Source organism: Myotis myotis, unplaced genomic scaffold (assembly GCF_014108235.1).
Source record: "Myotis myotis isolate mMyoMyo1 unplaced genomic scaffold, mMyoMyo1.p scaffold_m19_p_29, whole genome shotgun sequence".
Lineage (NCBI taxonomy): Eukaryota > Metazoa > Chordata > Mammalia > Chiroptera > Vespertilionidae > Myotis > Myotis myotis.
The window spans coordinates 602,722-628,963 of record NW_023416334.1 but is presented as its reverse complement, the minus strand read 5'-3'; the positions used below and the strand labels follow the sequence as shown (position 1 = coordinate 628,963).

Here is a 26,242-nt window from a genome sequence, read left to right as displayed (position 1 = left end):
TGATTTATTGATAGTAGCCATTCTGACAGGTGTGAGGTGATACCTCAGTGTAGTTTTAATTTGCATCTCTTTAATGATTAGTGACGTGTTAAGCATTTTTTCATATGTCTATTGGCCATCTGTATGTCCTCTTTGGAGAAGTGTCTATTCAAGTCCGTTGCCCATTTTTAAAAATTGGATTGTTCGTCTTCCTGGTGTTGACTTATAATAGTTCTTTATATATTTTAGAGATTAACCCCTTATCAGAGGAGTCAGTGGCAGATATGTCCTTCCATACCATGGGTTCCCTTTTTGGTGTCTTTTGCTGTGCAGAAGCTTTTTAGTTTGATGTAGTTCCATTTGTTTATTTTCCCATATATTTCCCTTGCCTTCAGACATATTGGCAAAAATATTGCTCTGAGAGATGTCTGAGATTTTACCGCCTATGTTTTCTTCTATGATTTTTATGATTTTGACTTATATTTATCTTTTACCCATTTTGAGTTTATTCTTGTGTATGGTGTAAATTGGTGATCTAGGTGCATTTTTTTGCACATACTTGTCCAATTTTCCCAATACCATTTATTGAAGAGACTGTTTTTGCTTCATTGTATGCTCTTGCCTCCTTTGTCACATATTAATTTACCATAAAAGCATGGGTTGATTTCTAGGCTCTCTGTTCTGTTCATTGATCTGTATGCATTCTTGTGCCAGTAATAGGCTGTTTTGATTACAGTGGCTTTGTAGTATAGCTTAATATCCAGTATTGTGATCCCTGCAACATGTTATTAACTTTGATATAATTCAATTTATGTTTTTACTTTTGGTGCCATATCTAAGAAACCATTGCCCAACCCAAGGTCACAAATATTTGCTCCTAATTTTTCCGAAACCTAAGAATCTTAGACTCTGAGCTCTTATATTTAGATCAATTTTGAGTTAATTTGTGTGTATGGTCTGACTTTAGGGAGTCCAACTCTATTCTTTCACATGTGGATAGCTAGTTGTCTCAGTACCATTTGTTGAAAAAATTACTCTTTCTCCACTGAATGTTCTTAGCAACCTTGTTGAAAATCAATTAGCCATAAATGTAAGGGCTTATTTCTGGATACTCAATTCTGTTCCATTGCCAATCCATAATCACTGTCTCAATTACTGAAACTGTAAGTTTTGAAACCCAGTAACATGAGAGTTCTTTGTTCTTTTCCATCATTGTTTTTGCTTTTTGGATCCTCTTATATTTCCATATGAATCTTAGGATCAGCTGATCAATTTCTGCAAAAGCAGCTGGGATTTTGATAGGGATTATGTTGAATCTGTAGATCAAATTAGGGAGTATTGCCATTCTAACAATAATTTTGTCTTCCAATCCATGAATATGGGACGCCTTTCCATTTAAATCTTTCTTTAATGTTTTGTAGTTTTCAGTGTACAAGTCTTACTTAAAAAAATTTTTTTTTTGATATCACAAATGGAATCGCATTCTTAATTTTATAGATCACTAGTGTATAGAAATAAATTAATTTTTGGTATGAATCTTGTATTCTGAAAACTTGTTGAACATATGAAACTGGATTTTTATATGAAATCTAACTTGCGTCTGTCTCTCCATTAAACAAAACCTCATTCACAGCATGCAAAGGGTGATGCAAAAATAGTTTATTATGATATAGTTTATGTAAAGTTAGGTAGTATTTACAAAATAGAAATGACCAGCTATATCCATAGGAATCTAGCATGTCACACAAAGGAATAAATATTTTGACAAAGTAATACTTCAGTTGTAGTGAAAGTTGATCAGAAACTTTTTTTTTTAAAGCCTCAAACTGAACCATAAAATTTTGAATTGTCAAAACAGAGCAGCCTCACTGACCAGGCTCTCCTCTTCCAGACTCGACAGCCTGACAGGTGGTGACCCACTCTGAGGGCGTCTGCTTCCGGGGCTGCCTCCGCCCAGGTCTCCGGTGGAGCCTCGATGTGTGTGGTCACCTGGGCCGCGTAGGCCCCTGCTCTCTTCCACATGTGACTTTTAGTCGGGTGAACATTATCATTTAGCATTAGTACAGAAATTCAACACCAGTTAAAATTACACAAGTTTGTTCTTTAAACATGTATCACCTAACTGTTGAAATAATTAGCAGTGACAGAAGTGACTGCTGTGATTTATTTCCAAACTCCTTAGCTGAAAAATTATGTACAGTTTTCACTTTGTTCGTGTATCAGCTCTCCCAGCAGTTTAGCATAGTATGTTTTTGTCTTTAGTAGCTGAATTGAGACATTTACCCTGATAGAAAAATCACTAATTATAATTATTGAGGAACCACTTAGAAACTTTACATTTTATAAATATTACTTAGGAAACCATATGAATTAATTCTTATCACTTAACCAGTTTGAATCCTAACAAAAAGTCAGTAGATATGTTGTAAATACTAAAGGTAAATCCTAAAATCCATTTTAATTGAAGTTTTGTGATATAAACATAACACAATAATTTAGTGTTCTTAATCTATTCCTAGCTTTCTATAAAATAAAACTGAAATATGTGACATAACTAGTTGTAAAGGGGGAAAGAGCAAAGGGTGTGGGAACCGTGAAGGCAGCAGGCGGGCTGGTGTCTGGTGGTCCTTCACTGTGCGCTCACATCTGCCTGGCAGGGCCCCCGCAAGACTGCAACTGGAGACCAGCTGTTGTTTACCTGAGACTTCAACGTTCTCCTGCACTGGACCATCTAATTCTTAAGTATTTTATGACTAAATGTTCCCTTACCTATTTGACATAGACGTGTATTACAAAATATCAGTGTTATGGGTTTGCACCCTTCATGCAACCCAAGAGCTGGGAAAATCCAGGGTCCCACTCGGCAGGACCCTGCACGCAGCCCTGCTGTGTGCAGAGCCTGAGGCCAGACTGTCTCCCTACAAGTCTGAAGTTACTGCATAGAAGGATCTGGTCAAGATGGAACTACCATGCTCTTTATTCTGATTTTCCTCCAGGATTTTCAATAGCTCTACCAAGAACAAGTATTACAGAGTTTTTAATGAAAAACAATGTTTGGGTGCAGGGTCATCATTATTGCAGATACTGTATACAGCCTTTAAAACCACCTGTTCAATGACCAAAGCTTTGAGAAAGTCATTAAAAGCGAAATGTCGGGTGGGGTTCAATGCTGTCCAAAGCTGTTCTCGCTATCTTCAAGTGTGATGTTGCTTAGCTGTATACAGACACCTCTTTTTGTCACAAAAATTCCTATAGTAGCTTCTGAGTGAGTATTTACACTGCTTGCTCTGAATAATGCACAGGTTATTTGAAGACAAAGACAGCTGCTTTAAAACAAGGAAACTGGAGCCACACTGGGCTTAGGTCGTCACACAGTCCTGCGTGAGCACCTACAGGAGAGGGGGCTCGATGGGCCCCCCACAGGGTGGTCGTGTTGAGCTATTCTGCTTTCTGTTGAAAGACTTCAGAGGAGGTAGGCCTCTGCACTTTATAGAGAAGCAAGAATACGTGAAACTTAGGTTCTCAAAAGGGAAAAAGTTCTGCCCGGGTCTTTCCCAGAAGGCAGAACTTGATAGAAACTGACGTGTGAGTTTCCATATTGGGTTTATGTCAAGTTTCCTATGAAATAACCTTTTTATGTATAATACTACATACTTCCATCTCCTTTGTAAAACTCTGAAAATACTTAAATTCCCTTCTCCTTCCTTTGGTGATAAAGAGGTGTCACTGAACTCTGTTTTTTGAAATTGTGTCTATAAAGGGAAATGTTAAATTCTAAGGCTCCTTAGGACAACGATGAGAAAATTTTATTTTCAGGAAAAATAAATGTTGATGGGTTGCATTCTTTTCACTCTAACTGAAAACAGCTTTGAATCCCTGAAGAACTGTCTTAGACACAGACACACCGGAAGGGAGTGGCGGAGGATGGGGTTAGCCATGAAGGCATCACGCAGGCGTCAGCGGGTAGGGAACAGAAAAGACAACCCCTACACCTCCCCGCAGTCAGGCCACAGGCCCTGCTTGTAAGCTGCGAGGCTGAAGGGCCCTGGGCTGTAGGAGCCATTGTTACAGCAATGAGGGAGAAAAGAAACCTTTCCTCCGAGGCACACTGCCTGCCGGGACACTCTGGGTGCCCGCAGCACCTTCCTCGCTGGGCTGGCAGCGACCCAGCTCGCCTTGTCACGTGTAGCTGAGAAAAGGCCACGGGTGGCGCCCAGCCTCCAGGCGCTGCGGGGCAGGCTGGCACTGTGCTGCTCACCCTCGGGATGAGTCTAACACAGACTTGCTGAGGGGACCACCCGGCAGCAGGGACAGGAAGGACCGTGCTCCCTCTCAGGGCTCCATCTGCCTCTGTGGTTATTAGAAATGCATCTCCATGCAAAGTACTTTTCAAGCCCATTTTGTTTCCTGGCCTTATTTCTTTCAGGCAGACTGAGAGTCACAACTGTGTTTTTAAAAAACTGCAGTCCCCTCTTCCTGTGTGTGGCCTGTGCGGGTCCCAGTGCCCAGATGCTGGGTCAGTGAGTGCCTAGGTCTGGGCGCTGTGGCGTGACAACTTCCATGTCACCAGCCAGAGCCTGGGGCCCTTCCCGGCTCTCCCTGCCTTTCCACTTGCCGGACTCATAAGGAGGGGCTTCTGATCTTAGCTCTTGACAAACCCACATTTTCCCACCATGGCTGCCGCCTGTCACTCCAGGGCTGCCACCACTTCCTGCCACAAATTCAAACTCATTTCTGCCACGTTGGTGCACAAGCTCCATTTCGAGTGGCAGAGTGCTCTCTGCCGCCTCAGCTCCACTGCTGCCCGGAGGCTGCAGGGCGCCCGGCGTCACGCAGGCCAGGCCTGAAGGGCCCGCCGCATGTGCTCCTGTAGTTAACGCGAGTGTTCGCACACCTGTCTGTTACAGTCACACGTTTCCCACTAACGAGATTGTCACAGCATGTTCAAGGTGCTCACAGATCACAGGTGAGGGTGCACATGTATAGGAGAACAGTTAACAGCTGAGAGGAGCTGGCCCGTGGTCTCCTTTTCCTTCCTGGGAAAGTGTGGACACTCCCACTGCTTGGTTCGTGCTGGGAGCAGAAGCCCAGAGCAGCGGGCTCCCAATCCCCCACTCCCCCTCCACAGCCCCTGTGGGCGGCCTGCCTCCACACTGCTCCTTTCCTCAGTGGTTAGGTGGCTGAACTCTTCCTGGGGGTTGGTGCCTGCAGGGAGCACATAGAGGGCATTGTATAGCGGAGCTGGCGGCAGGGCCCGGGGACACACAGGCCGGAGTGAGGCCACTTTGCTCCCGTCCTGCGCGCTCTCCAGTTGGAGAGCAGGACCGAGCAGCAGGAGGCTCAGACCTGGCTCGGCCTGACCGCAGTTGTCACTATGGACGGACACTCAGCGAGGCCAAGGCAGCTCGCACTCTCTGTGGGAGGCTGCAGCGGGACCAGCCTGTGTTAGAGGAGACAGCTTCTCAGCCAGCTGAGCATTCCCAGCCTGTTTCCTGGTAACTCCAGCTCGAACCAGGCCCAGGAGAGCAAGTGGGTGAGCAGGAGGGTCCCTTACAGAGGCCGCAGTGACCAGAGGGCTTCCCTGGCCTCTGCCTTTGACTCCCAAATGCTGCACTCAACACGTTTGCTTCCCAGGATTCCCGAGACCTAACCTCAAGGGACAAATGAGTGAAGTGAATGCTCGTTGGACCTGTTCAAAAGCATCACAGATTTCAGACCTTCCCAGCACAGACTGAAGGCAGAGGGAGCTGGACTCCATGCGTGACCTGCCCAGAACCTCGGGGCGAGTTCTCTGAAGGAAGGCCATGAAGCCACAGTGCCCAGTCGGCCTGCAGAGCCAGGATGTGCGTGGAAACAGGGGTCCCCATAGTTCTGTGCACTCCAGGAATCCTGCACGTGACACAGAAAGTCACAATCCTTTATAAAAACACCCTGAATCTGCGTCCCAAGGGATGTTGGTAAGTAGGATTAGGAAACAGAGCTACATTCTCTTACTTTTAAAAACATGGAACAGTAGCAAGGGAGCGACAGGTTTGGGTTAAGACTCTTAAAAGGAGAGCAGGGCAGACTCATGCCAGCAGAGAGCTCCGAGTCTATCGTGTGAGAGGACACACACGAGGGCTCTTGACCAGGGCCTTCTCGGGACTCTTCCCAGATGAGCTGGCTCACTCCTTTAATCTAGAAACTGAGCAAGATGATCTCTACAATGACCCCCAAGCCTCTGTGCACCCAGAGACCATCAGCCCAGCTCGAGCATGAAGAGAGCGAAAGCAGGCTCTTGGCCTCGGATCCCAGCCGTGAGGCAGCGCCCTGCTCCACCCCAGCGACCCACCTTGCTCCTAAGGCAGCAGTGGTCCCGCCTGGTTTTATACTCCTCATCTTAGGGCTAATGGTTTTCATGGGTCCATAATAGAAACTCCAATTTACGATCTTTTCAAGAAGTGCTGCGGACCACTGGGGGTCCGGGAGGTTCGAAAGGTTGGCGACCACTGCTGTAGAGTGTTTTGTGGTAGTTAAAAAGGTCTTACTCAACTTGTTAAAAAACAGAACTATTAGTATAGGTTTACTTTAGGTTTTCTAAATGCTAAAAGGGAACTCTTCAGACCTTAGATTAATTAAATTAGAGTTAAGAACACAAAACGGGCAATTTCCATCTGATTTTGACATCCTCTGCACTTTCTTCCTGACTTAACAGAGGGGTCTTCTCTTAGCCTTTTCCAAAGCCATCTGAGGTTTCTTTTCAGAGGGAATTCATCATTATTTGCACTTGCAGTCTGAAACCCCAGGCCACAGGTCCACAAGCTAACTAGTTATGGAGACAGGGTGACTGGTGACCAAGGAAAGAGTGAGCGTAGGAAGGAATGAGAGGGTGGGGTTTTGTGCCAGATTTAATAAAAAACAGACAAAACCAGGAAAAGCTGTTCCGACATCTTCAAGGTTGTGAAAAGTTTACCACAAACACCCAGGTGTGGTTCTAGCTAGCTGCATCCGTGGGACGGATACCAAATGCTGGCCTCCTCCCAAGCTCACAGGTGGAGCCAAGGCCACACACCGCACCCGGCTGCCCCGCTCCTGCAGGCCAGCGACCCAGCCACACCACAGCCCAGTGCTGTCCCCCACAAGCGACCAGCGTGCGGCAGAGCGGGCCGTGCGCAGTGCGCGCAGCTCACGAGGCAGAGCTAGCTTATCTATCGGCTGCCGGGCCTTAATACTGACATGAGGGAGGGAGGGGGCCACAGTGGGAAGGGATTCCAACACAGAGCCAGCTCTCCACCCCTCGGCTTACTGTAAATCGCCATGGAAACAAGCGTGGGTAAAGACAACAGGAAGGTCCATCAACACAGCAGGAAACAGCGTGAACAACCCATAAACCTGTCTCTCATGCATCCATACCCACAGTCAACAATGACAATAATAACAATAATAATAAAAAGTAAAGGTACAGACGGAAAGTAGCATTCGGGTTGTGCAGCCCCAAGCTGGGAAGGGTGTGTGTTCAAATTGAACGGGACACAGTCAATCTTTCTTCAAGTCCCTGGATTCAAAGAGCTTCAGGCGTTCCTGCACCGTCAGGCCTTCCTTCAGACTCTGGGTGGAGAGCAGGAGAAAACAGTTAAGCTCAGCCCCTGTGCTGGGTGCCAGCCGCAGCACAGGCAGGGGTGGGGTAGGGAGGTCCTCAGAGATTAGTGGGGCATGCTAAGGAGAGCCCGTCTCCTGTGAGATGTGTTATCTGGATGAGAAAGGAAAAAAAATCAGAAAAACAAGTCCATGAGCATAGAAGATGAATTCTGAGCTTAGGGCTCTTTAGAGAAGCAGCGATCAGACCGATTCAGCCAGGAAAAGATTGTGCCAAGAACTAGAAAACCACCCGTCTACATCCTTCTCCCGACCGTGAACCTGCCGTCTACCAAGGCCTCGTGCGGGACGACCAGAGCCTCTGGGTCACCACGGTGGAGCGCGGCTCCTCGCCCTCCCTGAGGGGAACCCTGCTGCATGTACTATCGAGGGATCGGGGAGCATGTCAACATAGCTACTAAGATTCTCAACTGTGAAGCCAATACCCTTCTTGTGGGACCCTGGGGAAGTGTCCATCTGTGGGGCCTCATGTGAGTGACACTACTCTTGGAGGCTTTCCCCAAAGATTTAATTTCTGGATGAGGAAAGGGATGGAGTTCTAGCCCCGGCGAGATGGGCTGGGCTCCTCAGCTGCCCTCTGATCTGGCCGCAAACCTCATCAGGCCCAGAGCTGCCGTTTCCCAGCTCCCTGGCTGGAGGTGACAAAGCCCAGGCCTCACAAGACAGGAGCCCAGTTGGCCCGGCGCAGGTGCAGGTGAGCGCACCAGCTTCAGCCAGAACCGGGCGGGTCCTGGGGCCTGGAGAGTCCAGCCTGAAGCTTCAGAGGGGTGTGGTGAGAATCTGGGGACCCAGCTTCCTCCAGAGTTCGAGGGAGTGAGTGGGCCCTGCTGTCCCCTCAGTTTTGCCCAGAACAGCTCTGCATGCTGCTACCCTGTGGATCTGTGTCTGTGGAAATGAGTGATTTTCTTTTAAGTGAAGGGTGCTGCTGCTGACCTTTCTGCAACTCACTGTCCAGACGGGCCTCTGCGTGAGCAGTGGTGAGGGCCCTAAAGTGGCCCCTGAGCAGGGCAGAGGGGGAGGACCGACCCACATCCCACCCGACCCGGGCTTCCTGCTCTCATGCTCTTCTCCCGTCAGGAGCTGCTGTGCGCAGAGCTGGTCTCAGGGCGGCGCTGTGCTGGCCACACAGCTCTGCCCCAGCTGGGACTTCCCCATGAGGCAACAGTGCACTGCCACTCCTCAGACCCCAGGGACAGCCCCTGCTGTGCTAGGGACAGGGAGGCAGGGAGCAGTAGCATGATGGGCAGCCTGAGGCTACAGCAGGCCCAAGGCCACACACCGTGTACACTCCAGGTGTTAAAGGTGCATCTCCAACCCCAGAGGAAGGCCCTCAGGTGCTGGCTCTCTTGGGGCTCATTCTCCCACAGGGCCAATCCTTCGTGGGATACTTCCATGACCCCACACTGACACCACCAGACGGTCTCCATGAGGCCCCCTGGGGAAGGCCCTTTCTAGCTGCAATCCCAGAAAAGCTGGCTGTTCTTAAGCAACAAGCTTGCTTTGACTTTATGGTGCTGAGATGTCACACTTCTGTGTGAGGGACAATGCAGAAACAGCATGAATGAAAGATATAAATCCATACACGTCAGATCCCGTATCAAAAGCACCAGTGACAGATGCAGTTTCTAGACGACATCATGCCCGTGGAGGTAGGGTGTCTGCAGATGCAGCAGCGGGAACCGTGGGAGAGGAGCAGCACGCCCTCGTGCCTGGGACCACAGGAGTCCTCGAGGACACCCCACGGCCCCTCCTTCCTCTTGGGCAGCAGGACTGCCTTCACACAAGGGCCTGCTTCCTTTTCTGAAAACACGGCCAAGCCCCCTGTGGGCTTAGACGGGCTCTGGGAGCCCGAACAGCTAGTTCCTGGCCAGCCTGACAGGTTCCCAGTGTGCCCTGCTGCAAAGGCCTCATGGACAAAGGCCTTGTCAGTGATTTTCTGGCCTTTTGTCCAGAGCCCAGGGGTTCCCCCCACCCCACCCACCCTGCCAGGTGGGCACACGTAGCACGCTTCCCCAGAAGGGCCTGGCAGAAGCTTCTTGTTGCCCATTATTGACAGGCACAGGGAACCTAGCAGCTGCAGTTAAGCCTCAAATGAGTAGAATCTTCAGTGAGAAAACCATAAACCAAGAACAAGTTTTCCTTTTGCTAAAAAATATTTTTCATGTTTAAATAAAAAAGCCCAAACTAAGTTTTCAATTAAACCTAAACTGCATTTGGTCCCAAGTGGCTCATGACTGTAGAAGAATAAACAAAAGCAAACTGAGTCTGACAGACGTGGGTTTTCCAAAGCTCTTCCTAGGAGCAGCCTCTTCCCCAGCCCGGGCGGGGCCTCTCAGCCAGCAAAGGCGCTGGCTCCAGGGCCTGAGGCCACACCAGTGTCCCCATGAACCCGGCCCCGACCAGGTCTTCCTGCTGCCCGTGCCCTCCTCACCAGGGAGTAAGAGGTTACACCAGCCAAGCCACTGAGCACTCCAGACTAGAGCGAGGGATGTGCCCTCCTGTGAAGACCGGGTGCCCAGGCTGGGTCCCCTGTCCTGGTCATCGCAAAGCAGACTACTATGTCTCCTGCCTCCCCACCTCCTCCCTGTATGGCACTGTATTTACCGGGACCCGGGGAAAAGCTTTTGCTTTGCTAGAAAGTGTGCTGGTAGAGCACCCCAGGAACACGTGGTCCTCCTGCTCTACTGAGCTGGGTCCCTGTTCCACCTGAGATCAGCTCCCCCCGCACACCCCACAGGCCGTCTCGGCCTGGCTGTACGCCAGAGGGGGCTCTGCAGCATGGGGAGACTGTGTGGCAATGGCTTCTGGGCAAGAGGGTTCTCCAGAGTGTGGAGCGCAGAGCATTCAGCATGCATGCTGACCGGGCGCGAGCCCCCCACAGTATTGGCTCTGTGGGCCGCTCGCCACACTGGGAGGGGAGCTCCCCAGTGCCGGGGTCAATTCTCTTAGGTTATAGTGCCAGTGAACTCCCAGAACAGGTCAGAGACACGCCCCTGGGACTGTGTCTGCGCTCGCTGCGGCAGCAGGAATAATAAAGGCACAGGGAACAAGGAGCTTGCTATGGAGGTGTGAGCCGTGCATGCAGGCAGCGCCCTCAGCAGGCGGCGGGTGGGTGGATGCTGAGAGGTGGTTTACCTACATGACAAGGGACCTGGAAGCGGGCTCGTTTCAGTTATCCCATGAGACCTGCTCAATTACGGACTGTCAGAGGAAAGAGCAAACAGTAAGACACACTCAATAAATCCCGAATGCAACATGCTCAACTCCCACCCCTGCCCGCCCTGCCCTGGAGAGGCGCACGGGGCAGGGAATGGATGCTGGGGATTTGCACTGTGAGGCTGAGGGGAGGGTGCAGGCGGCTTCCTTTCTCAAAGGCAGGCAGCGTCAGCACTAAACTAGAGTGTGCAACAAACTGCAGACAGGAGGGGCCGCACCAGGAGGGGACAGGTGGGGACAGGTGGAATCTGGCCCTGGAGGTCCAAGGTGGGATTTACTCCACCCCAGGCCCTTTGACGGTCACGGTAGGAGTTGGTTCCACTGCTGCACAAAGGACCCCTGAAGCCCGAAGCCACCAGAACTGGCCCAGCAAGGGCCATCGTGGGGGCTAGGCGCGTTCTGGGACCTGGGGACCCCTGCTGCCGCCTGTCGTGGGCTCGGACTCCTGCTCCTCTTCCCAGCATCTTGAGCCCCACACACCCGGGCTGGGTCCCAGACTCACCTTGGACCTGATGTTTCTGAGTTGCCGACTGACAGAGGATCTGTCCTTTTTCAAGAAGTCAGGGTTGCTTTTAGATTTCATTATATCTGAAGGAACAAGTAGACCCATTACTTTGTTTTCTAGAGCCCTCTGGAACCAGACTAGAACTTTAAAAATTTCCCAGGCTGAGTCCTAGCCGGTCTGGCTCAGTAGATAGAGCATTGGCCTGCAAACTGAAGGGTCCTGGGTTCGATTCCAGTCAAGGGCACGTACCTCGGTTGCAGGCTCCTCCCTGGCCCTGCTCCAGGCCCATGCAGGAGGCAACCAGTTGATGTGTTTCTTTCGCATCAGTGTTTCTCTGTTTTTCTCTCTCTCTTCCACTCTCTCTAAAATGGAAAAATATCGAGCGAGGATTTAAAAAAAATTTTTTTCCCAGCGTGGGTCTGACTGCAGGCGAAGCCATGCTATGTGGGGTGGGCTGGGCACACCGCACTCTGGAGCCCCTGACCCAAGGAGCAGACCAACAGTCCCCATTAGTCATTTATCCCACCTTTCTTCTGAGATCCCAGGACCAACTCCTTCTCATAAGCCACTCCTCCAGGACAACCACCACTGGCAGTCTGGTGCGCAGTTCTTTAGGGTTCTTAAAAATGATGACTTACGCCCTGGCCAGTGTTGCTCAGAGGTTAGCCCACACTCAGAAGAGTCACAGGTTTGATTCCTGGTCAACGGCGTGTACTTGGGTTGCGGGTTCGATCCCGGCCCTTGTTGGGTTACATGCAGGAGGCAACCAATTGATGTGTCTCTCTCACATCGATGTTTCTCTCTCTTTCCCTCCCCACTTCTCCTCCCTTCTACTCTCTCTAAAAAAAAAGAAAAAGATATCCTTGGGTGAAGATTAACAACAAAAAATAAATAAAATGACTACTTAAAACAGATATACATTGGGTCATACCATATGTCTTGTTTGTATTTTTCTTTTCTTTTTTTAATTTTTAATTTTTTTATTTTTTACAGAGAGGAGGGGAGAGGGATAGACAGTTAGAAACATCAATGAGAGAGAAACATCGATCAGCTGCCTCCTGCACACCCCCTACTGGGGATGTGCCTGCAACCGAGGTACATGCCCCTAATTGGAATCGAATCCGGGACCTTTCACTCCGCAGGTCGACACTCTATCCACTGAGCCAAACTGGCCAGGGCTTGTGTGTATTTTTCTTAAAAATATATTTATTGATCTCTGTCCATGTCAAAACAAAAGATTTGCCTGATCTTTTTATCTTTTAACTTTGGTTGATGTACATTATTGCATGTTTCAGGTGTTCAACCCAGCAGACATTATGTAATTTATGACGTGATCAGCTCAATAAATCTAGTACCCATCTGTCACCATGCATAATTATGACAATATTATTGACTCTTCTCTATACTATACGTTACATCCCGTGACTATCCTGTAACTACCAATTTGTACTTCTTAATCTCGTCCCTTTTCACCCACTCCCAAACCCCATCTCCCAACTGGCAACCATCAAAATGGTCTCTGTATCTATGAGTCTGTTTCTGTTAAGTTTATTCATTCATTTATTTATTTTTTAGATTCCACATATAAGTGAAATCATATGGAATTTGACTTTCTCTGTCTGACTTATTTCATTCAGCATAATACCCTCTAGGTCCATCTGTGTTGATGCAGATGGCACGATTCCATTCTTTTTCATGGCTGAGTCATATTGCACTGTATGTTGGCACTACCTCTTTATCTGCTCATCCACTGATGGACACCGAGGTTGCTTCCGTGGCTTGGCTACTGTAAATAATGCTGCAATAGACATCTGAATGCATGTCTTTTCGAGTTAGTGTTTTGTATTTCTTCAGATAAATACCCAGAAGTGGACTTGCTGGGTCCTTCTTTGTCTCCTGTTACAGCCTTTGTTTTAAAGTCTATTATGTCTGGTATAAGTATTGCTACCACAGCTTTTTTCTTTTCGTTTCCATTTTCATGAAATAGCTTTTCTATACCTTTATTTTCAGTTTGTATGTGTGTCATTCAATCTGAAGTTTCTTATAGACAGAATATATAAGGGTCTTGTTTTGTTATCCATTCAGTCACTGTATGTCTTTTGATTTAATCAAGTTGTACTTAAATTATTGATAGGTATGTATTTATTGCCATTTTATTACTCACACTTTTAAGTTTTTTTTCTTCTTAAAGAAGACCCTTTAACATTTCTTGTAACATTGGTTTGGTGGTGATGAACTCCTTTACCTTTTTCTTGCCTAGGAAGCTCTTTATCTGTCCCTCAATTCCAAATGAAATGAGAGCTTTGCTGGGTAGAGTAATCTTGGTTGTAGCTTCTTGCTTTTCATCACTTTGAATATTTTTTGCCTCTCCCTTCTGGCCTGGAAAGTTGCTGTTGAGAAATCAGCTGACAGTTGTATGGGAGCTCCCTTGAAAGTAACTAATTCTCTTGCTGCTTCTAGGATTCTCTTTGTCTTTAACAACTGGCATTTTAATGATGGGTGTGTCTTGATGTGGGCCCCTCTGGAGTCATCTTGTTGGGGCTTCTCTGTGCCTCCTGGACCTGTATGTGTGTTTCCTTCACCAGGCAGGGGAAGCTTTCTGTCCTTTTTTCCAGCAGGTTTTCCATTCTGTGTGCTCTCGCTCTCGCTTCCCCTCTGGCGCCCATGATGTGATGTATGCTTGACATTGTCCCAGAGGCTGCTTACACTATCCTAATTTTTTTGGATTCCTTTTTCTTTTTGCTGTTCTGATTGGGCTGTGAGGACTGGCTGGGAGGGACTACAGCAGAGGAGTTGCTGTGCAGGGGCCAACTCCACAGAGCGAGACTTGCTGCAGCAGGGTTCTGGTGCCTAATGAGTCCTCCCCTTGAGTGTGTTGCCTGTGGAGATGGTAGGGTGTTGCTACGGTGTGGTCTTAAGAGAACTACCAGCTGCACTGGCTCTGGGGCCTCCTGGGACATGCAGGTCAAGATCAGCTGTCACCTGTGCCCTGCCGGGGCCACTTGGCATGAGCTGTAGAGTGATGTGCAGAGAGCTACTGCTTGTGCTAGGCTTGGAGGTGCCTGGAGAGACCACGCTGCACAGCCAGGCCAGCTGTTGCTAGTACCATGCATGGGGCCACTTAGCAAGAGGTATGGGACACGGTGAGGCCAGATACTGCTGTTTGGTGTTGGTGAACTTTTGAGACTCTTTAGTAAAGTCTGCATCATGAGCCCAAACAGGCCGTTTCTATGGAAAAGCTACTGGAAACAGCTAGGGTGGACTTGCAGATGGGGTGGGGTAGGGTCTCAGGGAATCACCGGGAGAGGGGAACCGCCAAATCGAGGAAACTCAGATATGGTGCAAGCCTGCCGGCTCTGTGGAGGGAGGCCTGAGCTAAGGAACAATGGCCTCGGCCAGCAGTTCTGTGTGGAACAAAGCTGTCCCTCCAACTCTAGCCCCAAAGCCAAACAATTCAGGTCCTTCCCATATGTCCTGGCACCGTTCGAGCTGCTGCCCCAGCAATGGAGTTCAGAGTGAGTGAGTTTGAGTAAGTCTGTCTGGGCCCTTTAAGAATACTCGGGACTTGAGCAGCCTCCATCTCACTCAGCCACCATCTCCACTGGTTTTCACGGCTGGAAGTTATGAGGCTTCTCTTTCTAGCTCTGGAACCCTGGGTCGGAGAGCCTGGAGGGGCTGGGACCCCTCACTCCTCATGGGCACCTGCAAAACTGAGATATCCCTCCGATACTGAACCGCCACCAGTGGGTGTGGGTCCTCCCGGTCTCAATGCGGCGTCCTTCTATCTCTATTCACAGGGCTTCTGTTCGGTTAAACTGCAGGCGGTTCTGTAGTTCAGCCGTGTTTGATATGGGTGTGGGAGGGGATCCGCAGTCACCTACGCCACCATCCTCACCAGAGGCCCCTTTGCCTGACCTCCTTTAAGAACTGCGTTGCATTCCACTGTGTCGTGACGTCATGGCTGGAAGAGCCCTGTTTGAGGAGAGGACTGTCCGGGGGAGTCAGGGTCTGCTCCTGTACACAGTGCTAGACATCTTGCTGGCACATGCCATGCACTTGTTTTTTCCAGAAGTTAAATTGGTAGGTCACCAAATGCACATATTCTCCCCTAGTTCTAAGTCCTCTTCTCTGTCTCCTGGCTACCTGGGGCTCCCCTGAGCAGCAGCCACTGCTACCATTTCTTTACCTACCCAGAGTCAGCCTATAGTTTGATTTTAAATATTGCTACATATTGCTTCACTGCCTTCCAGAAAGTGCTACCTTATCCTTCCAGCAGCAATGCAAGTGACTTCTCTCCACCCATCCATCAATACTGTCACTATCATGAATGCTTGGTAGACGAGAGGAAAAAGTTAAATTTCTTGGATATTAGTGAGCTAGGACATCTTTTCAGCAGGGAGCACCCTCCTTGGCTCCTCCTCCCATGGCCTGCTGCAGATTTTATGGTAAAACTCCAAGATCAAGCAATTAGGGGGAGCCTCTTACACCAAACTGTTGAGTTCGTTAGGAAAATGGAAAACACACCATGTCATTACAATAAAAATAAATGCCATGTGGCTGCCCCTAAGAGCAGTCAGTACAATGCCTGCCACCAGCGCACCTACAGGCACCGGCCATATCCACGGACCAGCACCCCTCTGGCTGCACCCTGTTGCAAGGAAATATAAGTCTAAAATCAGAAAAATGGGGAAAAACCAAGATGGCGGCGCAGGTAAACACCGGAGTTTGCTGCCTCGAACAACCACTTCAAAAATACAACTAAAAGATGGAAGGACATCATCCAGAACCACAGGAAGGCTGGCTGAGTGGAAATTCCACAACTAGAAGGAAAGAGAAAAACATACCGAGACTCAGAGGGGGCGCAGTGCGGAAGTAAAATACTAAGGTGCGGAGTGCATGCGGAGCGGGCTGGCGGCTGAGGGCGCGGTTGTCGTTTTCAATCGGGAGGGAGTCTCAGGCTCTGAGCTCCAGTTCCGGGCGAGTCTCTAGGACCCAGACTCATACGGGAGAAGCGGGACTGTCTGGCATCGCTCAGAACCCTAGGGCAGCTTTCTCTCTGTGGGGCTTGCAGCGATTACTGGGACACTGAGAAGCAGAACCTCTGAGGGCAAGGCCAAGAGCAGCCATAATTGCTAACCCCGCCCTGTTGATCCCGTGAGACCTGCCCCGCCCAAGCCCTGCAGGGAGACTTTTGCTGGATAGCCTCAGGCAAAGGCTAGATTAGCACCTCCCTAGAGATCCAGGAGCCAGGAAGCCCAGAGGTCAGAGTGGGACCATCCAGTTTGCAGCTCCGTGGAATCATAAAAGACACACTCAGGGGGCAGACTCAGTGAGCACCAAAGCCCCATCGAAGCACGTCTAGCCCCAGAGGGGTGTCTCCAGCACAGAAGTTCTCCCACTGCAGACACAGCTGATTCTCACAGCAATTGGCCTGGAGGTCAATTCCTCACAGTGATAACTACAACAATCAAGGCTTAACTACAACAAGACTGTGCACAAAGCCCACAAGGGGGTGCACCAAGAGTGTCTATCTCAGGTAATTGGGGACACTTAGCACAGAAAGACACTCTATCGACACAGCGAAGCATAAAAAATGCCGAGACAAAGAAACAGGACACAAATGACAGAATTGGAGGAAAGCAAACTGTTGGATATAGAGTTCAAAACCACACTTTTAAGGTCTTTAAAGAACTGTCTAGAAGCCGCCGATAAATTTAATAAGGCCCTCGAAAAGACTGGTGAGACCGCCGATAAATGCAGTGAGATCTTCAAGAAGACTGGTGAGACTCTCGATGTTGTGATAAAGAACCAACTAGAAATTAAGCATACACTGACTGAAATAAAGAATATTATACAGAGACCCAACAGCAGACCAGAGGATCGCAAGAATCAAGTCAAAGATTTGAAATACGAAGAAGCAAAAAACACCCAACCGGAAAAGCAAAATGAAAAAAGAATCCAAAAATACAAAGACAGTGTAAGGAGCCTCTGGGACAGCTTCAAGCGTACCAACATACAAATATTGGGGGTGCCAGGAGAAGAGAGAGAGCAAGATATTGAAAACCTATTTGAAGAAATAATGACAGAAAACTTCCCCTACCTGGTGAAAGAAATAGACTTACAAGTCCAGGAAGCGCAGAGAACCTCAAACAAAAGGAATCCAAAGAGGACCACACCAAGACACATCATAATTAAAATGCCAAGAGCAAAAGACAAAGAGAGAATCCTAAAAGCAGCAAGAGAAAGACAGTCAGTTACCTACAAGGGAGTACCCATACGACTGTCAGCTGATTTCTCAACAGAAACTTTGCAGGCCAGAAGGGAGTGGCAAGAAATATTCAAAGTGATGAATGCCAAGAACCTACAACCAAGACTACTTTATCCAGCAAAGCTATCATTCAGAATTGAAGGTCAGATAAAGAGCTTCACAGATAAGAAAAAGCTAAAGGAGTTCATCACCACCAAACCAGTATTATATGAAATGCTGAAAGGTATCCTTTAAGAAGAGGAAGAAGAAGAAAAAGGTAAACATACAAATTATGAACAACAAATACACATCTACCAACAAGTGAATCTAAAAATCAAGTGAATAAATAATCTGATGAACAGAATGAACTGGTGATTGTAATAGAATCAGGGGCATAGAAAGGGAATGGACTGACTATTCTTGGGGGGTGGGAAAGGGATGTGGGGGTGAGGGAAGAGACTGGATAATAATCGTGCACCTATGGATGAGGACAGTGGGTGGGGAGTGAGGGCGGAGGGTGGGGTGGGAACTGGGTGGAGGGGAGTTATGGTGGGGAAAAAGAGTAACTAATGTAATAATCTGAACAATAAAGCTTTAATTAAAAAAATAAAATCAGAAAAATGAAAACCAATTCTCTGCTTTGACTAAAGTCCCAGTAACTCTATGAACAAAGCCCCCAAGTGACCGCGTCACAACCCAGAGCAGGAAGAGCTCACCATATCCTGCCACAGGGGTGCTCTCGGGGGACTTGTCACCCAGTGCTTCCGTGGCTGTTTTCAGCTGCTCTTTCAACCTGCTGATGTCGCAGTCGGCCTTTGCCCGCACGATGCTGAGCTCCTTGTAGATGTCCTTGTACTTGTCACTGGCATACTTCTTGTCCTTGAGAAGAAAAGGACAGACCAACGGTGGTGACAACCAGGCCAGGAGGTCTGTCTCGCTGGGGCTGGAACGCTTCTGGGGACTGACTGAGGAATGTCACTAGCAGAGGAGGAGGCAGGTTGGCAGGTGGGCCCTGCCTGGTCTTCCAAAGGCAGAAACTAGACACAAACTAAAATAGGCAGGGCCGAGACTCACTCTGAACACAGCACAGGATCGCCGGGGCTGCTGTAGGTGCAGGCAGGGTGCAGGCTGCAACCTAACCCCCAAGGACCACCCTATGACGTCAGCCTGGAACCCCCTCTGTCTTAGATTCCGTCAGGGATCCTGGCATCTCATCTGATTCCAAGAATGCCCTGGAGGGGACGGCAGCTGGCCGCACTCTCACTTCCCAGGATGACATCTCTCTCGGGTCTCACCGTCCCACAAAGCACAAAGAAGGTAGGGAGAACAAGGACACAGCAAGACCGGGGGTGCCTCCTTTTTACGGTGCCTGCATGAAGCCTGGTTTTTCAGAGAACTCGAGTATCAGACCACATTCCTCATGAAAATAAAATCTACTCTAGAACAGCCTAAGATACTTGCTGAGCATAGGGACCTCTGTGAGACACGTGTCCCTACATCTCCCCCACCAGCCCATTCTGCAGACCCAACCCTGTGGCGGTGTGCCCATACCCGCAATGCTGTTTGTAGCTCATCCTTGAGAGAGCTGATCTCCTGTTTTAGGTACTGTATTTCTGATTCCTTGACTCGCAATAAAACCTAGAATGAGAGGGCAATTAGGGACTGACATTCAGGAGCAAGAAAGAGAAAAGACTGAAAGTTGAGCAGAGAACTCCCCTCCACACACTGAGGAGTAGACCATTTTTTTCTCATTCTCACCAATTTGCAATTGAAAATGCCAGCAAATAAAATTGAAACACTGATAACATACAGAAATAGTAAGAAAAGAATTGCTGCAACTCCTAGACCTGGGCACCCTCTTCCTCAGCCCGGGGGGCCACTGCAGTTTCCTGGGACTAAGCCTGCGAGGGTCCGTGAAGGGGTCCTGCTGGAACCTTGTTGAATGCACTCTGCCTCTTCCACATCATTTAGTGGGAGATATTTTCATGATGAAATTTTAATTGAATGGGAAGAAATCTAAGTGCTTTCATAAAAGGATGTCTGATACATAAAAATCAATCATTCTAGCTTAAGATGAACCTACCTGATCCTGAATAATAGAGTTTTACAGCTACAGTGTCCACATAGTTATTAAATGTTTCATTTCAGGTGGTCACTGTTTGAGGTGTGGCAGAAACAGAGGGAGGAGGGTAGTTGAGTGTGGATGGGGTTAAAGGCCCCCTGGTCTCTCCAGGGGTCCCCCCCTCCCCTGGGTCCCATGCTGCCTGGAAGCTAACTGTTTTCTCCTGCTGTCCTGGGTGATTTGGATCTTTCCATGTTCTGTCCCTCTTGCTGCCTCCAGGACTCAGCCTGGAATGATTCTGTAAGCTATGGGCCACTCCTTGGTCCCCTCTTGGGGCTTCTGCAGTACAGAGCTGGGCAAAGAGGGGCTCTGAGCAGTACCTCTAACTCATAGACATCCTTGCCCTGCGTGAGAGGCAAGCCAGCAGCCTCCCCACCAGCGTCCCCTGTCAGCAGTGTCCGTAACCGGGAGATCTCCGCAGCCAGGCGGTTGTTCAGCTCCTGGGGGATAGCAACAACAAAACAGGGACGCTCAGCAGATTCTCGGGGGCTGCAGTCACACAACACAACCAAGAGAGGTTTTTCCTCACAACACCAGGCAGCATGAGCAGTGCCTGTGCACATGACTGCATGTCAGTTACTACGTGCAGGGTCACAGCCTGCAGCTCCCGTCCCGTCAGGCTGTGCGTGTGGGCGCGGTCGTGTTTTAGAGCCGTGCAGCTGGATCTCATTGTCCCGAAGCCCTGGTATCACTGTAAGGAGTGCTCATGTTTCACGGCTGGTCCCACTGAGTCTCTACAAGATTAGGTCCTCCTGCTCATTTCCTGTACCTTCTTTCAATCTCAGGACACTGCAGTGACTAGGCGGAACCAGCCCAGTCGGAGTGCCCTCACCCGGTGGCCACGGGCCTGTGGAGGTCTTGAGCCTGAGCCAGGCCAACACATGGCTGCTCAGTGCCTGGGGCAGTGGTTCTCAACCTTCCTCACGCCGCGGCCCTTTAATACAGTTCCTCATGTTGTGGTGACCCCCAACCATACAATTATTTTCGTTGCTACTTCATAACTGTAATTTTGCTAATGTTATGAATCTTAATGTAAATATCTGATATGCAGGATGTATTTTCATTGTTCGCAACCCACAGGTTGAGAACCCTGGCCTGGGGAGATGAGTGGTGAGTCAGGAGGATGGAGCCCCAGTTTGGAACTCACAGAGCTTTTGTCACACTTAACCCACCTCAAGCCTGTCCATTAGCCAGGATTTTAAATGTACTCCAATTTTCTGAGAAGCAGGCAAATTTTGAAAATACTCTGACAAAAATAAATGTGAGCAGTGTATGGTCTTGACTGGGAGACATTTAAACACAAGTCTGAGCCTTGGGGATAGGAGACCCAGACGGTGCGATAACCCTGCCAGGCCCTGCCCAGCGACGGTGAAGCAGAAATTCAGAGGCGCTCGGAGGAGAACCTGAGCCCCGGAAGGCGAGCCAGCGGCCCCACCAGTACACTGTGAGCAGAGTTCCAGCGTAAGCAGCAGTTCCTGCAGCGGCTGGCACAGCTCCCCGCCTGCAGTGAGCGTCCCCCCACACGCTGGAGAGGCCTGGCTCCCCGCTCGAAACTGGGCTCCCTTGGCTGTGGGCTCACCTGGTTATGGGCATTGAGCTCCTGGTTCTCGCGCTGGCACTGCCGCAGGGCCTGCCGCTCGGCCTCCAGCGCCTGGGCCAGGTGGGCGTTCTCCAGGCACTTCTGCGAGTACTGCTCCGAGAGCACCTCCAGCTCCCGCTGCACTGACTGCAGCTCCTCCCTGCGGAGAGGCACCCTCACTCCTCTGCCCTCCCCCAGGCCCAGGCCCAGGCCCCACAAGGGTCCGGGTCCCCACTGTGAAGCTTGAGGGATGACGAGACAACAGAAAAACTGTTGAGCAACAGAGAACCGCCCTAAGCATTTTTGTTGTCTCAAAAAGTTTGTACCCAGCTAAGTAAGAGAAAACTTAAAAAGTACTTCAGGTTCATAAAAATCTATTCTGTGTCCTTCTCTGGTCTTCTTTCAAATAACTCAATAGCCCACAGACAACACTTCTCTTGTGAAGGCAGGAGAAAGCTCATTTACTCATGTCCTACTTCTGAGAGAAGTCAGGCTTGTAATTGGTTTTCGGCAGTAACTTTTGAGGCAATCTGTGCCTGATAACCCAGTACCAGGCTCTCCTGACCCATAAAAACCAAAGCCTGGCAGTGTTATTCTCGTCACTATGGACTCCTTGGGAAGGGCTCCATCTCCCACTGGTGGCACAAGGAGGAGCCTCAGGGCAAGCCGCCCAGCCCTGCGGACCTGTCACCTCTCTAGCCCAGACGAGTATGACTGCAGTCCACAGGGTGCCACCCCTCATCCCAGCCTGACTGCCCTGGGCCCTCTCTGGCCTGAGCAGGAGCCTGGAAGAGGCAGGGACCCTGATTCTTCTACATCACAAAGATCCTGGCAAAGGCTAGCTCTGCAGGGCTCTCGCAGCAACCAATTCAAGGCTCCAAGTGGCGTGAGCTCTACAAGGGGAAAAATAGAGCAGCTACGCTGCTGCAGGCCCTCCAGTCTCTTGCGTAGGCAAAGGAAGCCGGCCCACACGCTTCTCTGAAATGTAGGAGCATGGCCACCTCCCCATGCACAGCATGAAGCATCAGGCACAGGCCCTAGACCAGATTCCTCCCCCGTCGCTGCTCAGTCAGCAGCAGCTGATGGAGAGAATAAATCCCGGACAGCCTGAGATCAGTCCTGAAAAGTGGCTAGTAGTTATACAATCTCCTTTTCACACCTTATTCTTTAGTAATTAGTTTCTGTGTTTGCTTTTTAGTGACAAGACACCTACGGGGGCCACAAGAGCCAGTGGCTTGCTGAGCCTCACTGGCACTTAGCCCAGCCCCTCAGGCTCTGAGCTGCCCTCAGTGCCAGGGCCTCCACCAATGCCACCTCAGGCCCTGTATCCGTGTGGCTCCCACAAACACACCGGAAGGGCACTGATTCCCACCTGAAGGGCTATCCCCACCCTCCCAAGGGCAGGAAGCCGACTTACAGATACTGCCGCCGCAGGGCCTCGATGTCTGAGTTGATGCTGCTGATCTGGGACCGCTGGCTCTTCTCCAACTCACGCTCCATCTCCTCCCGGTGGGCGTTCTTCATGGCTTCGATAGCTGCAGGCAAGGGCACAGGCGTCAGCACTAAGGCTGGGTGGCCAGACAGATGTGACAGTTCCCCGCAGCTAATGCTTCACCTATAGGCAGTCGGGCTGGCCTCTCCCAAAACCCATTCTCAGGGTGGATGCAGGTACATTTGTTCTTTTGATGTTAAATGAACACCAAACAGATTAAATAAATGTTAATTCAAGCCTGAGTTTACAACCCAAGCAAGCTTCCAGGTTAGTGTATTTCTTCCTGGGTACTAGGATAACAGACCACCATAAAGTACAATGACATAAAGAGAGGACAACTCGAAACCAAGGGCACTGTGATTTCTCAGAAAGAGCGCACCGGCTCTGTGACAAAGCTCTTTTGCCAGGTAGAAGCTACAAAATCTTTGTGCTCTGATGTTACAGGCAACTCTGGGCAGAGGTCAAAAGCCCCTAATGGGACTGAGGAAGCTGGGATAGCCGCTCACAGAGAGATGGAGGGCTGGCTCTAGGCTTGCAAGACCTGAAAGAGCTCCTTACACCAGCCTTTTATGCAGAGAGAATTGTCAAAGAATTATTTTCTTGGGGGATCCAAGATAGTGGCAGAGTAGATGCAAGCTACTTCACATCCTCCCTGGTCCAAACTGGAATTATAATTAAATTACAGAACAATAAACCTGAATAACCAACTGAAAACTAGCTGAACAGAAGTCTCATAACCAAGGATTTACACGAGAAACCATGTCAGGCTCGCAGGAAGGGCAGAGACGCAAAAAGGGTGGTCCTGCTCACATGTGTGGCCACTGAGAATTGAAGGGCTATCTCAGCTGTAGAGGTCGCTCTGAGGAGTACCTCATGGGCACTGAGGGCAGCTCAGAGCCTTTTTCCCAGAGGGGCTGAGTGCTAGGGAGGGTCAGCAACCCCATGCCAGGCTCCCCTGTACAGACCAGGAAGAGGGGCCCACATAAAACCTGGCTATGAAAATCAGTTGGGACTTTGTCTGCCAGGGAGAGAAAAGAGCCCATTAGAAACCCAGGCATCCTCTCCAAGAGCCAGTACACACAGCTTACAGAAGCCATCTTTCCTGGGTGGACACTCCCCTCCATACAGCCTGGGGGAGTGCACGAACCCATTCCCCGGACTCCCTGTCCTGCAGAGCTCATGCCTGCAGAAGAGTCAGCTAGTTGTGGCCAGCCTGGCCTCGGTGCAGACTCTCCTGTGGCCAGACTGCCCTGACACTGACATGCAGCAGAGTCCCTCCCTCCCAAAGGCCCCAGAACAAACACACCGGACCATGCAGAGGGAGATCTTGGCAAACAAAAGATGTTGCTGGGGCAAATCCTGCTGTGTGGGGCCAGCCCACGCACAGTAGCTGGTACACTGTGGTTGGGGTTGATCCTCATAGCCAGCCCAAGGGTCAACTCCACCCATGAATGGGCCAACAATAATCCAAGACTCAACTGCAACAGGAAGGCCCACGTATTCCATAAAAGGCACATTTCTGGAGCACCTAGATCAGGTAACCAGGGAGACGATGGCATTGAGCCCCACAGGGCACCTGCTATGTAAGGTCACCATACCAACAGCAAGGCCTAGCAGATTTACCCAACACACACAAACAACATAAAATATAGAACAGCGGTCGCCAACCTTTTGGACCTCACGGACCACCAGTGGTCTGTGGACCACTGGATGGCAACCGCTGATATAGAAAACCAGCCAAAGGGGAGACAAAGAAACATGCCCCAGTAAAATAACAGGAGAAATCTCCAGGCAAAGAAACAAAACAAAAACAAACTATAAAGAAATGGAGATAAGCAACCTACCAGATAAAGAGTTCAAAACAATGGTTATAAAGATGCTCAAAGAACCTAGGGGAAGAATGGATGAACTCAGTGAGAACTTAAAGAGATAGCAAACATAAAAAAGGATGTAGAAATCATAAAATTGAAGCAGGCAGAAAGAATGTAATATCTAAAATGAAGAATGTACTAGAAGGAATCAATGGCAGGTTAGATGAAGCAAAGGACCAAATCAGCAATTTGAAAGACAAGGTAGCAGAAAACATTCAAACAAAACAACAAAAAATGAGGATAGTTTAAGGAACCTCTGAGACAACAACAAGCATAATAACATTTGTATCATGGGGGTACCAGAACAACAAGGGAGAGAGCAAGGCATTGAGAACCTATTTGAAGAAATAAAGTTTGAAAACTTCTCTAACCTGGTGAAAGAAAATGTCACGCAAGTACAGGAAGCACAGAGAGTCCCAACCAAGATGAAGCCACAGAGGCCCACACCAAGACATATCATAATTAAAATGGAAAAGGTTAAGACAAAATTAGAGTCCTAAAAGCAGCAAGAGAAAGACAGTTACCTACAAGGGAGTTTCCATAAGACCGTTACCTGATTTCTCAACAGAAACATTTCAGACCAGAAGGGATTAGCACAAAATATTCAAAGTGATGAAAAGAAAGGACTTACAACCAAGGCTACTCTACCCAACAACGCTAACATTTAAGACTGAAGCAAGATAAGCAGCTTCCTAGCCCTACCTGGTTTGGCTCGGTGGATAGAGTGTCGGCCTACAGACTGAAGGGTCCCAGGTTTGAGTCTGGTCAAGGGCACATGCCCAGGTTGTGGGCTCAATCCCCAGTGGGGGGCGTGATTCTCTCTCATCATTGATGTTTCTACCTCTCTCTCCCTCTTCCTTCCTCTCTGAGCCCCATGCAGCCTGCTGTTCGGTCATTTGGTCTCCCCTCACTAACCCCCTGGCAGCCTGGTCACCCCATGCAGCCTGCTGCTTGGTCGTTTGGTTGCCCCTCACTAACCCCCCTGTTGGCCTGGTCACTCCATGCAGCCTGCTGCTCGATCGTATACACACACACACACACACACACACACACACACACACACACACACTAGAGGCCCAGTGCACAAAATTCGTGCACAGGGGGTAGGGGTCCCCTCAGCCTAGCCTGCACCCTCTCCAATCCGGGACCCCTTGGGGGATGATATCCCTCTCACAATCTGGGACCACTGGCTCCTAACTGCTCACCTGCCTGCCTGCCTAATCGCCCCTAACTGCCCCCCTTGCTGGCCTGGTCACCCCAAGCTGCCCCCACCCTGGCCTAGTGGCCCCCAACTGTCCCTACCCGCTGGCCTGGTCGCCCCTAACTGCCCCCCCCCCCCCGCCAGTCTGGTCACCCCTTACTGCCCCCCCCGCTGGCCTAGTAGCCCCCCCTACCAGCCTGGTTGCCCCCAACTGCCCCCCCGTGGGCCTGGTCACCCCACACAGCCTGCTGCTTGGTCGTTTGATCGCCCCTCACTAACCTCCCTGCCGGCTTGGTCATTTTACGCAGCCTGCTGCTTGGTTATTTGGTCGCCCCTGCTTGGTTATTTGGTCGCCCCTCACTAATCCCCTGCCAGCCTGGTCACCCCATGCAGCC

At 49.7% G+C, this 26,242-nt stretch overlaps 1 protein-coding gene across 15 annotated transcripts in view; it reads right to left on the bottom strand.

Moving 5' to 3' along the window:
• Positions 1-26,242, bottom strand: part of LOC118649339 (myosin phosphatase Rho interacting protein) — a 240,912-nt gene that overhangs the window by 41,485 nt on the left and 173,185 nt on the right. For 7 of the 15 annotated variants that reach the window (XM_036296233.1, XM_036296235.1, XM_036296238.1 and 4 more), the window contains 7 exons: positions 22,701-22,818; positions 21,284-21,443; positions 20,025-20,144; positions 19,134-19,220; positions 18,299-18,461; positions 11,333-11,418; positions 1,619-7,566 (listed from right to left, as the gene is read on the bottom strand). In XM_036296233.1, coding sequence (XP_036152126.1) covers positions 7,495-7,566; positions 11,333-11,418; positions 18,299-18,461; positions 19,134-19,220; positions 20,025-20,144; positions 21,284-21,443; positions 22,701-22,818 — 806 coding nt within the window. In that variant the 3' untranslated portion in view covers positions 1,619-7,494. Of the gene's footprint in view, positions 1-1,618; positions 7,567-10,753; positions 10,816-11,332; positions 11,419-18,298; positions 18,462-19,133; positions 19,221-20,024; positions 20,145-21,283; positions 21,444-22,700; positions 22,819-26,242 lie in introns of those variants that run through there. The other 8 variants (XM_036296234.1, XM_036296245.1, XR_004965605.1 and 5 more) reach the window with 7 other exon arrangements.